The sequence below is a fragment of the Euprymna scolopes genome, chromosome 46 (genome assembly GCF_053919585.1).
Source record: "Euprymna scolopes isolate OS-2025 chromosome 46, ASM5391958v1, whole genome shotgun sequence".
NCBI lineage: Eukaryota > Metazoa > Mollusca > Cephalopoda > Sepiida > Sepiolidae > Euprymna > Euprymna scolopes.
This window is the reverse complement of record NC_136527.1, coordinates 20486563-20500699: the sequence shown is the minus strand read 5'-3', so window position 1 is coordinate 20500699 and position 14137 is coordinate 20486563. Positions and strand designations below refer to the sequence as shown.

General features: G+C 37.3%; 1 protein-coding gene across 3 annotated transcripts in view; it reads right to left on the bottom strand.

The window, feature by feature from the left end:
- LOC145271279 (protein unc-119-like) overlaps nt 1–14137 on the bottom strand; it is a 191565-nt gene that overhangs the window by 27850 nt on the left and 149578 nt on the right. For 2 of the 3 annotated variants that reach the window (XM_080126835.1, XM_080126833.1), the window contains exon 3: nt 6236–6271. The exons of the other annotated variant lie outside the window; for it this stretch is intronic. In XM_080126835.1, coding sequence (XP_079982961.1) covers nt 6236–6271 — 36 coding nt within the window. The remainder of the gene's footprint in view (nt 1–6235; nt 6272–14137) is intronic. 3 annotated transcript variants of the gene reach the window in all.

Below are 14137 nucleotides of genomic sequence, written 5' to 3'. Positions count from 1 at the left end.
CTACAAACTATGACATTATATTTTTTAAAATGGAAGCAAAACTTCAAACTATGACATCATATTTTTTAAAATGGAAGCAGAACTTCAAACTATGACATCATATTTTTTAAAATGGAAGCAAAACTTCAAACTATGACATATTTTTAAAAATGGAAGCAGAACTTCAAACTATGACATCATGTTTTTTTAAATGGAAGCAAAACTTCAAACTATGACATCATACTTTTTAAAATGGAAGCAGAACTTCAAACTATGACATCATATTTTTTAAAATGGAAGCAGAACTTCAAACTATGACATCATACATTTTAAAATACTAAAAGAACTACAAACTATGACATCATATTATTTTAAATGGAAGCAAAACTTCAAACTATGACATCATATTTTTTAAAATGGAAGCAGAACTTCAAACTATGACATCATATTTTTTTAAAATGGAAGCAAAACTTCAAACTATGACATCATATTTTTTAAAATGGAAGCAAAACTTCAAACTATGACATCATATTTTTTAAAATAGAAGCAAAACATCAAACTATGACATCATATTTTTTAAAATGGAAGCAAAACTTCAAACTATGACATCATATTTTTTAAAATGGAAGCAAAACTTCAAACTATGACATCATATTTTTTAAAATAGAAGCAAAACATCAAACTATGACATCATATTTTTTAAAATGGAAGCAAAACTTCAAACTATGACATCATATTTTTTAAAATGGAAGCAAAACTTCAAACTATGACATTATATTTTTTAAAATGGAAGCAGAACTTCAAACTATGACATCATATTTTTTTAAAATGGAAGCAAAACTTCAAACTATGACATCATACTTTTTAAAATACTAACAAAACTTCAAACTATGACATCATACTTTTTAAAATACTAACAAAACTTCAAACTATGACACCATACTTTTTAAAATGGAAGCAAAACTTCAAACTATGACATCATGTTTTGAAATGCTAATAGAAACATAATTTGTTCGCAGTTTAAAAGCTTAAGCAAAAACGAGGTAAAATTCTCTATAATTTATTTGAATTCTACTCAAATTATTTGTTTATGGAAATTTATGTTTAGCTTTCGCTGATACGTTGAATGCACTTATATTTTGTGCCGAGCACGCGCATTCCAACAGATGTTCTTCGCCTGTCAGACTTGTATCACTCAGAATTTTGTGCGCAGTTGCTACTGTTACAGTAAAAACGTTTCTCATATAGAGCTAAAATATTTCTGTGAAATTATTTGCGGATTCATAAGTTAAAGCTGTTACAGTGACAGATTTTTTTTTTTTGCAGCTGTGATTTCGTTAGAGAATGGATCGAAAGAGAGAGGGAGGTGTATAAATTATATTGAGACACGTTGACCAGAAGTCAGAATCAGCTGATCGGATTGCGTGTGAGTCACGTGATCAGGTTAGCTGAATCGTGATTTGGTTTGGGCGTAGAAGGCGATGGACGGCTATCACAGACGTCTCCTCCCCTTCACTGAGGCGCTGACGTGTGTAGAAACGAGACCAAGAGAAACTACACAAGCCAGAGATTCACTTTCCATTTTCTGCGAGACATCTGGAAAGTGAAATACACTATAAAACCAATTCCTTATCTTGGAGTGATTGAATCTTCATCCAAAACAGGTACCAGGTCTCCCCTCCAAGACGAGATGTTTCCAGATGGACCAGCATCCAAGACGCAGAAGGTATGTTGAAAAATACATGTACCACACACACACACACACACACGGCATATGAAGATATCATTTAATAGAAAGAACAGCTAGACGATCACATGACGTTAACACTGATTAGACGATCACACACAATCTCCTTTATTAAATAACTACGCAACAATTTTTCTTATTATTTATTCAGATCCTCTCCTTTCTAGCGTATCCGCAGCCGAGATTAAACTCACTACACGAGTTTGTAGTGTAATTCAAATCTTGTCGGTAGCTGAATACTTGATGCTTCTCATGGGCTATCAAAGGTATTTTTTTTATCGTGACACCATCACTACATGGGTTGCCTTCGTGATCTAGCGAGAACCGGTGTGTCAACGTGATTGTGCTGTAGAAAAGTTAATTCAAGTCCTATTAACACATTTTTAAAAAAAATATGTTAAATATGACATTTTGATTAATGCAGATCTTGTATGTATTATTATAATAGCATGGGTGCCCAGCATTGCCCGAGTGATTGGTTGGTTGGTTGTTTTTGTTTTATGGCATATCAACCTTTTTCAGGTTATTTAATGCCGAATCTAGTTATTTTGAGGAACAATTTTTAATGGAGTATATTTTTTTTTTTAAGTCAGATTCATAGTTGGGACCCTAACAGGTACTACCACACCGGGTCAGAGTGGACCTGGGAGCAATGGCAATTAAAGGGTGGCTCCACACTCCCCAAGGCCTGCAAGGTGGGGCCTCACCATCGGATATAGTTTTAGGTCATATCCTGGACTTCGAGTGATTGGAGGTGCGTGTGGATTGGTTGGTTGTTTTTGTTTTACGGCATATCAACCCTTTTCGGGTTATTTAATGCCGAATCTAAAGATTTTGAAGAAAAAATAAACGCAACACTAGGATTAGCTGAAAAAGTGGGTTGATTTCTGCTTATTGGTCATTCTTAGATAAATCCTTCACGACTGAGACAATTTTTATCTTTGTTCCTTTTCTCCACATTAAAAAACGACCCTGGTGTCTTACTCTGCCCCGTGGAGAGGCATTGTAAATAATAACACTAGGATTGGCTGAAAAAGTGGGTTAATTTCTGTTTATTGGTCATTCTTAGAGAAAAGACCTGATGTAGGATTTCCAATTTTGAGTCAATAAATTTAAGAGTCAGAATTAGTTTATGGAAAGTTTTAAGTTTTATGACAGTTGACAATTTTTTTTTTTTTGGACTCTGAGCAGATCAGTTAGTTTTAGTAAAGGAGCTAATTTGATCAACCGAACATCTTACAGCCTAATTAGGTTAGTAGTTTCATTTTATTTTATTGCACCTTGTCCAAATTTTCACTCTTTATTCTGAAAGCCGTTCTTAATATGGGATGGTTGGGGGTTGTTTATACTACGCTGGGGCAGAGCGTAAAAAAATATCGAAAATTATATATGCATTCAATAACGCAACACTAGGATTGGCTGAGAAAGTGGGTTAATTTCTGCTTATTATTCGTCATTCTTAGATAAAAGAAAATGAACAATGCCTATGGAACTGTTTTATTTTGCTGTTTTCCAACTAACTAGAATATGATCATATTCAAGTCTAATGTAAACAACTTCTTAATGAGTCGTTCACCTTAATTCAATTTAAAAAAATTCCACTTCTAATGATTACTATGATGTTGCCCCATTAACTACTGTACACTCTGTAACCCTTATCCACAAGTGGCCTCTGGGCCTTGATAAGTTATGACTCCTACGTAAAGAACAACAAAAAAAAACAAAAAAATAAAAAAAACTTAATTGTAAATAAACTTCTTTGTTGACAAAATTCGTCTGTGTTGATTTCCAGAAAACCAGCAAAAGAATTATTGAACGTATATATAATTTTGCAAGTTATATATACATTCAATAATGCAACACTAGGATTGGCTGAAAAAGTGGGTTAATTTTTGCTTATTAATCAATTAGTTTATGAAAAGTTGACAAGACTCAATCTTGCTTAACTTCGGTGATCCAGCGGGAAAAAGTATGTCAACATGATCATGCCGTATATTGTAAATAAGCTTCTATGTTGACAATAGACGTCTGTGTATCTGCGCGTGTGTGTACATTTCCCTACGCAATAACTCTGTCAATTTTTAGTCTATATTTGATATACAGGTCACTGAGATTTGTAAAAATCGATATGATCGGTTTTCGGACAAAAATTTGGCTGTTAAGGGGTCAAAGTCCAACGATTTGGCCTTTCAGAACTCTACCAAACTCCTGACAATTTTGGGTCTAAACACTTGAAATTTTAGATATAGGTTCCTTGGACATGGATCTAACTTAATAACTTGATTTTAGCCCAAAACAATAAATGTTAAGGGGTTATAATACGGGTCAAATTAAAAAAATTGACAGTTTTTTATTTTATTTATTTATTTTTTTTGCTCAGCGTACACCTCCAAACACCCGGGCAACGCCGAGCACCTATGCTAGTTGTAAATAAACTTCTATGTTGACAAAATTCGTCTGTGTTGATTTCCAGAACACGAGCAAAAGAATTATTGAATGTATATATAATTTTGCAACTATTTGAAAAGTGCAAACTAGAAAATTATATATACATTCAATAATACAACACTAGGATTGGCTGAAAAAGTGGGTTAATTTTTTTTTTTTTTTACAGTGATCACCACTTATCAAGGCCATGGAAATAACGATAAAATTTTTGCTTATTAGTCACTCTTAGATAAAAGACCTGACGTAGGATTTCCAATTCTGAATCAATAAATTTAAGAGTCAGAATTATTTTATGAAAAGTGGACAATAGCTTTTGTTTTGGCTCAGAGCAGATCAGTTAGTTTTAGCAGATGAGCTAACTTGATCAACCAAACGTCTTACAGCAGCCCCGATTAGGTTAGGCCCCGTGTTTTGACAAGCTTCTGGGTTTTACCTTTACTCCTGATCTGAAATAGAACACATACATCAAGTCTGTTGCCAAGGTCGCTGGAAAGATGGTGGGATCCTTCTACCGCTCCAGAAGATATCTCACTACTGATGCAATTCTCTATCTATATAAAAGCCAAGTACGTCCAAGGATGGAATACTGCTGCCATATCTGGGCAGGAGCTGCTTAAAACAGCCTATCCTGCCTTGACAGAGTACAAAATAGACTTCGTGGCTTAGTGGGGGATGCCCTTTTCTCTACCCTGCAACCTCTCTCCCACAGAAGAGACGTTGCGAGCCTATCCTTGTTTTATCGTTATTTCCATGGCAGGTGCTCATCTGAACTCCAATCTCTGGTCCCCCCCTCGCCAATCTTCCACGAAAAACACCCGTCTAGCTGAATCCACTGTGAAAAATTTCCCCCACTCTATATCTGTGCCTAAATCAAAACGCGGATTCCATGAACAAAGCTTCTTTCTTAGAACTGCACGCCTGTGGAACTCTGTTCCGTCTGCCTGCTTCCCACCAGACTACAACTTGGATGTCTTCAAGTCCAATGTTAACAAATTCCTAATGAACCGCCCCCTTAAGTAAACACTTCATCAAATCTCCACACTAACGTAATGTACTTGCAATAACCCTTATCCCTGAGTGGCTTCCGGGCCTTGGTAAGTGGTGATCACTGTGTAAAAAAAAAATTAAAAAAAAAAAAAAAGGGTTAGAAGTTTCATTTTATTTTATTTTTTTTTTTTTTTTTTGCATCTTGTCCAAATTTTCACTCTTTAAATCTATTTTTTCAAACTTTTCACTATTATCTTTTCGTAGCTGCTAGAAAAGGACAAGCAAGACTGACGTGACTATTTATTATGACCTTTGGCTTTGTTAACCAACTATTTTTTTTTTTTATTCAATTTTCACCCCAAACAAGGCACAGTGCCACTTTGAAGCAGGGGGCTACTATCAGGGACTTAATTAGCGGCGTCATTATGAAGGGAGATGAGTAGAAAGATGTTTGTTAACATTACACTTGAACTTCTGCATATCAGTGCAGTTGGGAAAGTAGAATCCTGAAAGGGAGTTCCAAAGACCCGCAGTTCTGGGGAAGAAACTATTGGAGTAAAAGGCTTTCTTGCACCTAGGGATCTCTACTGTAAAGGGATGAGACTTAACTACCCTCGACAAACCCGACAAGCTATGTCAGGGAGGTACAAGTGTTTGCAGTTCGTCAGAGCATTCACCATTAAAGCATTTGTAGAACAGGCAGAGGGATGCAACATCTCGTCGATGGGACAGAGGCTGAAGCCTAGATGACAGTTCAGAACCTATCAGGTTGGCGACTCTCTTTTGAACCCTGTCCAGGAGCGAGAGACAAGCAGCAGATGCACCAGCCCAGATGTGACAACAGTACTCCATACATGGGCGAATGGTGGCCTTATAGAGGTATAGGATACTGTCAGGTGTAAGTAGTTTTCTAGCACGGTAGAGGGAGCCAACCTTCCTTGCAGCAGCCTTGGCAATGCTCTCAATGTATCTATTCCAGCAACGCTCACCCATAACTTGATTCTCAAGAAAAAAATAAAAAATAAAAAAATAAATTAAAAATCGTAAAACTTATATAAGAAAAGGTTAACCTACCATATACATCAGGTAGAGCAACGCATTTCCCAGATCCTAAAAAGAAATAATTTTCTTTTTAATATTAAGTAGGAAAAAAAAAAATTATCAAAAAATTTATAAAATTCTACGTAAAAAAAAAAAAATTAAGTAAAAAAAGAAAAAGGAATCTCTATTCTACCCGCACAAAAAAAAAAAAAAAAAAAAAAAAAAAAAAAATTGAAATGATATGTCTCTCCTGTGATAAATACTGCTCGGCCTGTCTACCCACAATACTGCTGCTCACCCCTTACTCCCTGGGAACTACTGCTCGACTTGTTACCCGCTTTGATAAATGTTACTTGGCTTGTCTACTCTGTGCCTTCACGATCACTGCATTCCACTTGTTTAACACTGATCACAGCTGCTCAAACCCGCGTCAAAGCTGCTCGGCCTGTCCAGCTTCATGCGGTTAATGCTGCTCAGCCTGTCCAACCCCACCCGGTTAATGCTGACTGCATTGTCTCCAGCCCTTAACCCCTAGTCACATCTGCTCGACTTGTAACCTCCTGTGATAAATGCTACTTGGCTTGTCGTACCTCACCTCCACGATCATTTGGCTCGGCTTATTAAGCCGAGCAACAGTGATCAGTTAATCTAATCTCATGTGACTTGCCTAACTACCCCTCCGTGATCACCATTGCCTGGCTTGCTTCCCCACTCTTCAATCACTGATCACAACTGCTCGGCTTGTCTGCCACCCATGGTCACTGCTGCTCAACCTATCAAGCCCCACGCAGTCAATGCTGCAGAGCCAGTCTAGCACCATGCGATCAATGCTGCTTGCTTTGCCTCTACCGCTTACACCCTTATACGGAACGGCTCGTCAAGAACTTGTTTACGTTAGACTTGAAGACAACCATATTGTAGTCAGCTGGAAAGCAGGAAAACGGAAGACAATTCATTGCTGCTCGATTTGTCTAATCGCATGAGACTTGTCTAAACTACCCCCACCCACCTGTGTTCACCATTTCCCGGCTTGCTTCCCCACTCTTCAATCACTGCTGCCTGCCACTTACCAAGGCCCAAAGGCCACTCGAGGATAAAAGTTAATAAGTGTACGGTAGTCAACGGGACAATATTGTAATAATTGTTAGTAATGGAAATTTGGTAAATTTTATTACTTAAACGGAACGGCTCATCAAGAACTTGTTTACGTTGGATTTGGAGATGACCATATTGTAGTCAGTTGGAAAGCTGGCAAACAGAAGAGTTCCACAGGCGTGCAGTTCTAAGACGATCATCCGGAGTGTTTTGATAATTGCTCAAAATCGAAAATTAAAATACTTTTATGAACCCACCCAATAAATTTATTGAGTGAGTTTCTACTAGTATTTTATTTTTGTTTATCGAACCGAATAAACGTTTTAAAGCATGTTAAAAAAAAAAATATCCACACAGGTAAAGAGCAACTTATCTTGCTTTTAATAGCATTTATTTGTTATATTAGTGGCCGGGCAAAGCCACAGGGGAAACAATCGAAGCAGCAAAACTAAAGCTGGCCTGCAGGACACTACATATACAAATGTAGGCAAATTTGGGCATATTGTAGTGGTTTGAAAATATAGCTCCTTTTTTACCAATTGTCATAAAATTTTAACCATAGAATAGTATTATAGTCTTCAAAAAGCCTGCAAATTTTCATGTAGGTTCGTCCCATAGAACCAAAGATATGAGCGCTTCGATATTCAATTTGGCTACCAATATACATATAAGTCAAGATATTGCAGAATAAAATTTACAATATTTTATTCAAAATAAGGAATACAAAATAAAGGTGAAAGGTTCCTTATTCCATGGAGTTTCAAAGAAAGACTCTTCTCCTCAGAAGAAAAAAAGTTAGCAAAAAATAAGTATAGATAAGTATCTATTTTTACTGGTTAGCTCAATTTTGTTGCTGGAATCTGTGTTGAATAGAGAAGTCGTCAACCAAACAGAAGAGTGCAGTTCTAAGAAAGAAGCTTTGTTCATGGAATCTACATTTAGGTTTTGGCACAGATAAAGAATGGGGGAAATTATTGATAGTAGTTTCAGCTGGACGAGTGTTTTTCATTTAAGTCAGAACACGGGATCATAGATTGGATCTAAGACAAGCACTTGTCATGAAAATAACAAGCAAATATATTATTTATTTTATTTTATTTATAAAACAGTTATCTACATAAATGATGCATTTCTGCTTTTGACACACATCCATGGCAGGGGTTGCTTTCTTAGTCTTGCACCGTCAATATTTGCAACAGAGAGATGAAACTTTTAGTTCATGATTGCATAAGTTCAGTCATCATAACAATGCAATTCCCAAAGAAGAGACGTTGCGAGCATATCCTTGTTTTATCGTTATTTCTATGGCAGGTGCTCGTCTGAACTCCAATCTCTGGTCCCCCCTCCCCAATCTTTCATGAAAAACACCCATCTAGCTGAATCCACTGTGAAAAATTTCGTCTTTTCTGTGGGAAAGAGGTTGTAGGGAAGAGAAAATGGCATACCCCACTAGGCTACAAAGTCTATTTTTAACTCTGTCAAGGTAGGATCAGCTGCTTCTAGCAGCTCTTGCCCAGATATGGCAACAGTACTCCATCCCTAGAGGTATCTGGCTCTTATATAGGTAGAGAATTGCATCAGTAGTGAGAGACCTATTGGATCGATAGAACAATATCACCATTTTTCCAGCAATCTTGGCAACAGAGTTGATGTACGTGTTACATTTCAGATCAGGAGTAAAGGTCAAGCCCAGAAGCTTGTCAAAACATGAGGCCTCCCCAAGACGAGAACCATTCATTTCAATTGATGCCAGGTGGGGATCAGAGCGTTGATGATGTAAAGATAAAAGCTTGGTTTTAGGTGCATTAAAAGTAACCAGCCACCTCTTTCCCCATTGTACCACATGCTCAAGATCAGAGGAGAGAGAATCATAGATAACTTGGTCATTTACGGCCTTTGATGTGTTACCATAGACGGTAGTGTCGTCAGCATAGATGTCAACGAATGATCTAAGGAAGTGTTTTGGAAGATCATTGATGTAGATCAGGAAAAGAGTTGGGCCTAGGATGAACCTTTGAAGAACTCCAGCATTAATACAGTAAGCTCCCGATTTCTACCCCTCAACCACTACTCTTATGAACCTATCAGAGAGAAATGATTTAATAATTGAGAAGACATTTCCAGCTATACAGTAGCTGGAGATCTTGTGGAATAGACTTTTATGCCACACCCTATGAAAGGCCTTCGATATGTCAAGAACAATTGCCTTAGAAAGGAAGCCTTAGTCGAGAGATTCGCTAATCCTATGAGATAACTGTAGATCTAGCAGAACGGAAACCAGTTTGCATGTCACTAAGAAGGTTATTTTTCCCGAGGTGGTTGACTACTTCTCTATTCAACACAGATTCCAGCAACTTACTCATGACGCATAGGAGACTTATTGGTCTGTGTTATATAGTCGTGTATCGCGAGAAATTTGTTATTTATCTGTCTACCGATCTATCTATATGTATGTATCGATCTTGCGATCTCAATCTATCTATCTATCTAACTGGCGAGGTAAACAGGGGATGAAATGTGAAGTTATGTTTTGATAAAAATTGTCAAAACATTATTAAGGTGTAAAATAGACAAGTTGCACTGGAAGCTCTAAAAATAGCTGACCGAAAGGATGTGGTTGTTGTCACATGTAAAGGTTGGCTGGACATAAAGTCAAGTTGGAATTTGGATGTTGAAAAGAGCGGATGGTTTAACGGTTGTCTCCGCTCTCTTGGGAGGGAGCTAACATGTCTCAAAATTGGAGACTAGCTACCCGGCTGGAAAAAACGTGTCGGTGGCCAACTAAGAACGTGGCTCGGGACTATCAAAGCCGACGCTGAGCTTATTTCGGGCCCGCTCATCTATGGCCTGTCTCGTTGGAGACGTGACTGGCTGTTGCTCACTCGGGATCTTGCCTCCGATCGCCGGGCTTGGGCCGCAGCGATACGAGATACTTGGACTGAAATGCGTTCGTTCAAACAGGTTCCACCTTCCCTTCCCAAGAACAGATGAAATTCCAGATGGATCACAAGACCAACAATGCAATCGAATATGTGTACGCCACACACACATACCCGCATTAGAACAGATGATCAAGGAATGAACCCAGATAGGTCACAAAGAATTTGTTTAAGTTGGACTTGAAGACATCCAAGTTGTAGTCAGGTGGGAAATTTAGGAATGAACCCAAATAGGTCACAAAGATAACTTAGGTTTCAGATAGTGAAGAACTACTCTAGAGATTAGTAACACGACACGTACGCACACACTCAAACCCGATCAGCATAGCTTTTTTTTTGAGAAGTGCACTCCTGTGGAACTCTCTTCCGTTTGCCTGTTTCCCACCTGACTACAACTTGAACGTCTTCAAGTCCAACGTAAACAAATTCCTGATTAATCGCCCCCTTAAGTAAGGCGCTTTATCAAATCTCCAATACCAACTATTACTGCAATATTATCCCATTGATTATTGTACACAAAATAACGCTTATCCCCGAGTGGCTTACGGGCCTTGATAAGTGCTGATCCCCATGTAAAAAAAAAAAAGGTACCTTCAAGCAGAGGTTGTATGCACATAACTCCACTTTCAAATATCCCCAAAAGAAATTTGACACATCTTTAGCCACCAAGATTTGGTCGCTTAAAGAATCTAATACTCCATATAAAATAAAATGGTCGATCATGGATATTAAAAAATCTTACGACCCAACCTCCAAGACCTGCTCACTTTGCACTACTGAAAAATTTAGGATCCTTCAGGCTATCAATAACCCATCCATAGCCTGTATGAATATTAAAAACGAAATCTTCAGACAATGTCCCCACAAAAGAAAATTCCTCCTCGCCAAATGGCCTAACAACAGCATAACTTAACCGATTCTCACCCCATTTACACAAAGACTCCTAATTCACACATAGACACCTAAATACCACATTCACCTCTCACCCTAAACCTCAAACCATCTCTCTTCTAATCATACCTCAACATTCCTCGCCACCTTACCTCCTTACTATCACACACCCTATTTACACAAAGACACCCTATTCACGCATAGACACCTAAATTCCACATTCACCTCTCATTCTAAACTCCAAACCAACTCTCTTCTACTCATATCTCAACCTTTCTCACCACCTAATATCCTTAACTTTACCATAAAAACCCCCCAATAATAAGGATAACCTTTATAGAGAAACTATTCCCCTTCCCCCCCCACAACCTTCGCATCTGATAGTTGTATAGTCTTTTAATATTTATTAATTTCCTTTAATTATTTTAATTATCTTAAATTTCTCCATTCACTATTATTCTCTCATAATTAAAATATTAATATTTTTAAAAAAAATTTAAAATTCTTTTAAAGTTCTTATTTTTTATTTATTTATTAAATTTACCTTATTTATCTTTATCCTTATTTAATTTAATTTAATTAATTTAAATGATTTTAAAATTTTAAAATCATATTAATATATTCATACCTTTCTCATTATTTATTATCGTTAATTGTCCTACTTTTATTTATTGATATGGCTTTAACAGGACTTTTATATTTTTTAGAGAGTTTTCCATAGCACCCCCTTCCCCGCTATGCATGCACACACACACGCGCGCGCACGCACGCACATGCGCACACACACACACACACACTTTCTTCCTTTCTTTCTTCTATAACCATAATCTATTAGCGTCGGTTTTAACACGATATTTTTTAAATATGAAATTCTGAGTCTTAAACGCTCGTCTAGCGTTTCTTCTATGTTCGTTCATTTTGCATTAGTTCCAGATTTTTCTTTGTCGCCGAAGAGATTATACCGATTTTCCACAGTATATTATTACTGTTTTGGGTGTATCGAAACCAATGGTACGACCTTGAAATATGTATATATAGTGTCATAATAAATATTGTATCTTCAGCTCTCACATCTATGATCGAGCACTTTATTGGATTTTTTTCATCACCCCTGGACACGCTATATATATATATATATATCTAACTGGCGAAATAAACAAGATGAGACGTGAAGCTATGTTTTGATCTATCTATCAATCTATCTGTCGATCTATCTTTTCTTTTCTTTTCTTTTTTTTTTTACATGGAAGTCACCACTTATCAAGGCCCGAAGGCCACTCAAGGATAAGTGTTATTGCATGTACAGTAATCAATGGGATAGTATCGTAGTAGTCACTAGTAATGGAGATCTGATAAAGTGTCTTACGTAAGGGGGCGGTTTATCAGGAATTTGTTTATGTTGGACTTGAAGACATCCAAGTTGTAGTCAGGTTGGAAACAGGCAAATGGAAGAGAGTTCCACAGGCGTCCACTTCTAAGAAAGAAGCTTTGTTCATGGAATCTAATTAACTATGCCGACTTCCAATGGGAAGTATCGGCATGAGAGGGAGGGATTGACCTTAGCAAGAAAATAAAAGGAAATAATTCCACCCAACAATGGCAACTGACGGAGAAGAAAAAATAAAGAGAATACCTTACCTTAATTTTCTTGCAACAGGTAGTAAACCCAGGAGACTGAATTCCATAAGAAAGAAGTCCTGCAATTTTTATCTGTATCATTTTAAGGTGAAATATGTATTGTTAACTATTATCTGTAGAAATTCCTGAGGATGTGAGGCTGAAGTAGTATAAGCCAAGGAAGTTATGACTATTTTTATGCCCTGCGTGTTTGGATATTTTCCCCTCTTTAAGATCATATGCGTTTCGTCACATTTTTTGCACTACTTTTTCAGTAAAAATGCTATATCTTTGTTAAAACACAAGACTAAGCAATGAAATTTGCCATATAAGTGTATTTTTGTGCTAGGAATCTGAATATGCTACTGAAAATCTCCAAAAATGATTTCCAAATAATCTGCAGTAAATTCACATAAATATGCTGCGATTGCTTAAAAATGCCATGTATTCATTAAAAGAAAAGTTAGAGAACTCAAATTTTAGTTGTAATGCATTTTATGTGCCAAAAACTGAAATCAAAATCGTTGTGATTTTTTAAATCCAATTAAAATTAAGGCAGTTATGACTATTTTTGTGAGAAAAGAAGTTAAAGAACTCAAAGCTGAATTGTAATGCATTATATGTACAAATAACGGAAATCGAAATCTAGGACTGTTTAAAAATGAATCTATGTTGAAGGCTTGCTGCTCTAATCCATCCATGTATGCGATGGTTAGTAATCCCAGGAGACTGAATCCCATAAGAAACAATCGTGCAATTTTTATGTGTATTGTTTTAAGGTTAAATATGTATTGTCAACTATTATCTGTAAGAATTCCTGAGGATGTGAGGATGTAAGTCTGGTGAGGCCCGTGTTTTGACAAGCTTCTGGGTTTGACCTTTACTCCTGATCTGAAATGGAACACGTACATCAAGTCTGTTGCCAAGGTCACTGGAAAGATGGTGGGATCCTTCTACCGCTCCAGAAGATATCTCACTACTGATGCAATTCTCTATCTATATAAAAGCCAAGTACGTCCAAGGATGGAGTACTGCTGCCACATCTGGGCAGGAGCTGCTAAAAACAGCCTATCCTGCCTTGACAGAGTACAAAATATACTTTGTGGCTTAGTGGGGGATGCCCTTTCATCTACCCTGCAATCTCTCTCCCACAGAAGAGACGTTGCGAGCCTATCCTTGTTTTATCGTTATTTCCATGGCAGGTGCTCGTCTGAACTCCAATCTCTGGTCCCCCCTCGCCAATCTTTCACGAAAAACACCCGTCTAGCTGAATCCACTGTGAAAAATTTCCCCCCACTCTTTATCTGTGCCTAAATCAAACCGCGGATTCCATGAACAAAGCTTCTTTCTTAGAACTGCACGTCTGTGGAACTCTGTTCCGTCTGCCTGCTTC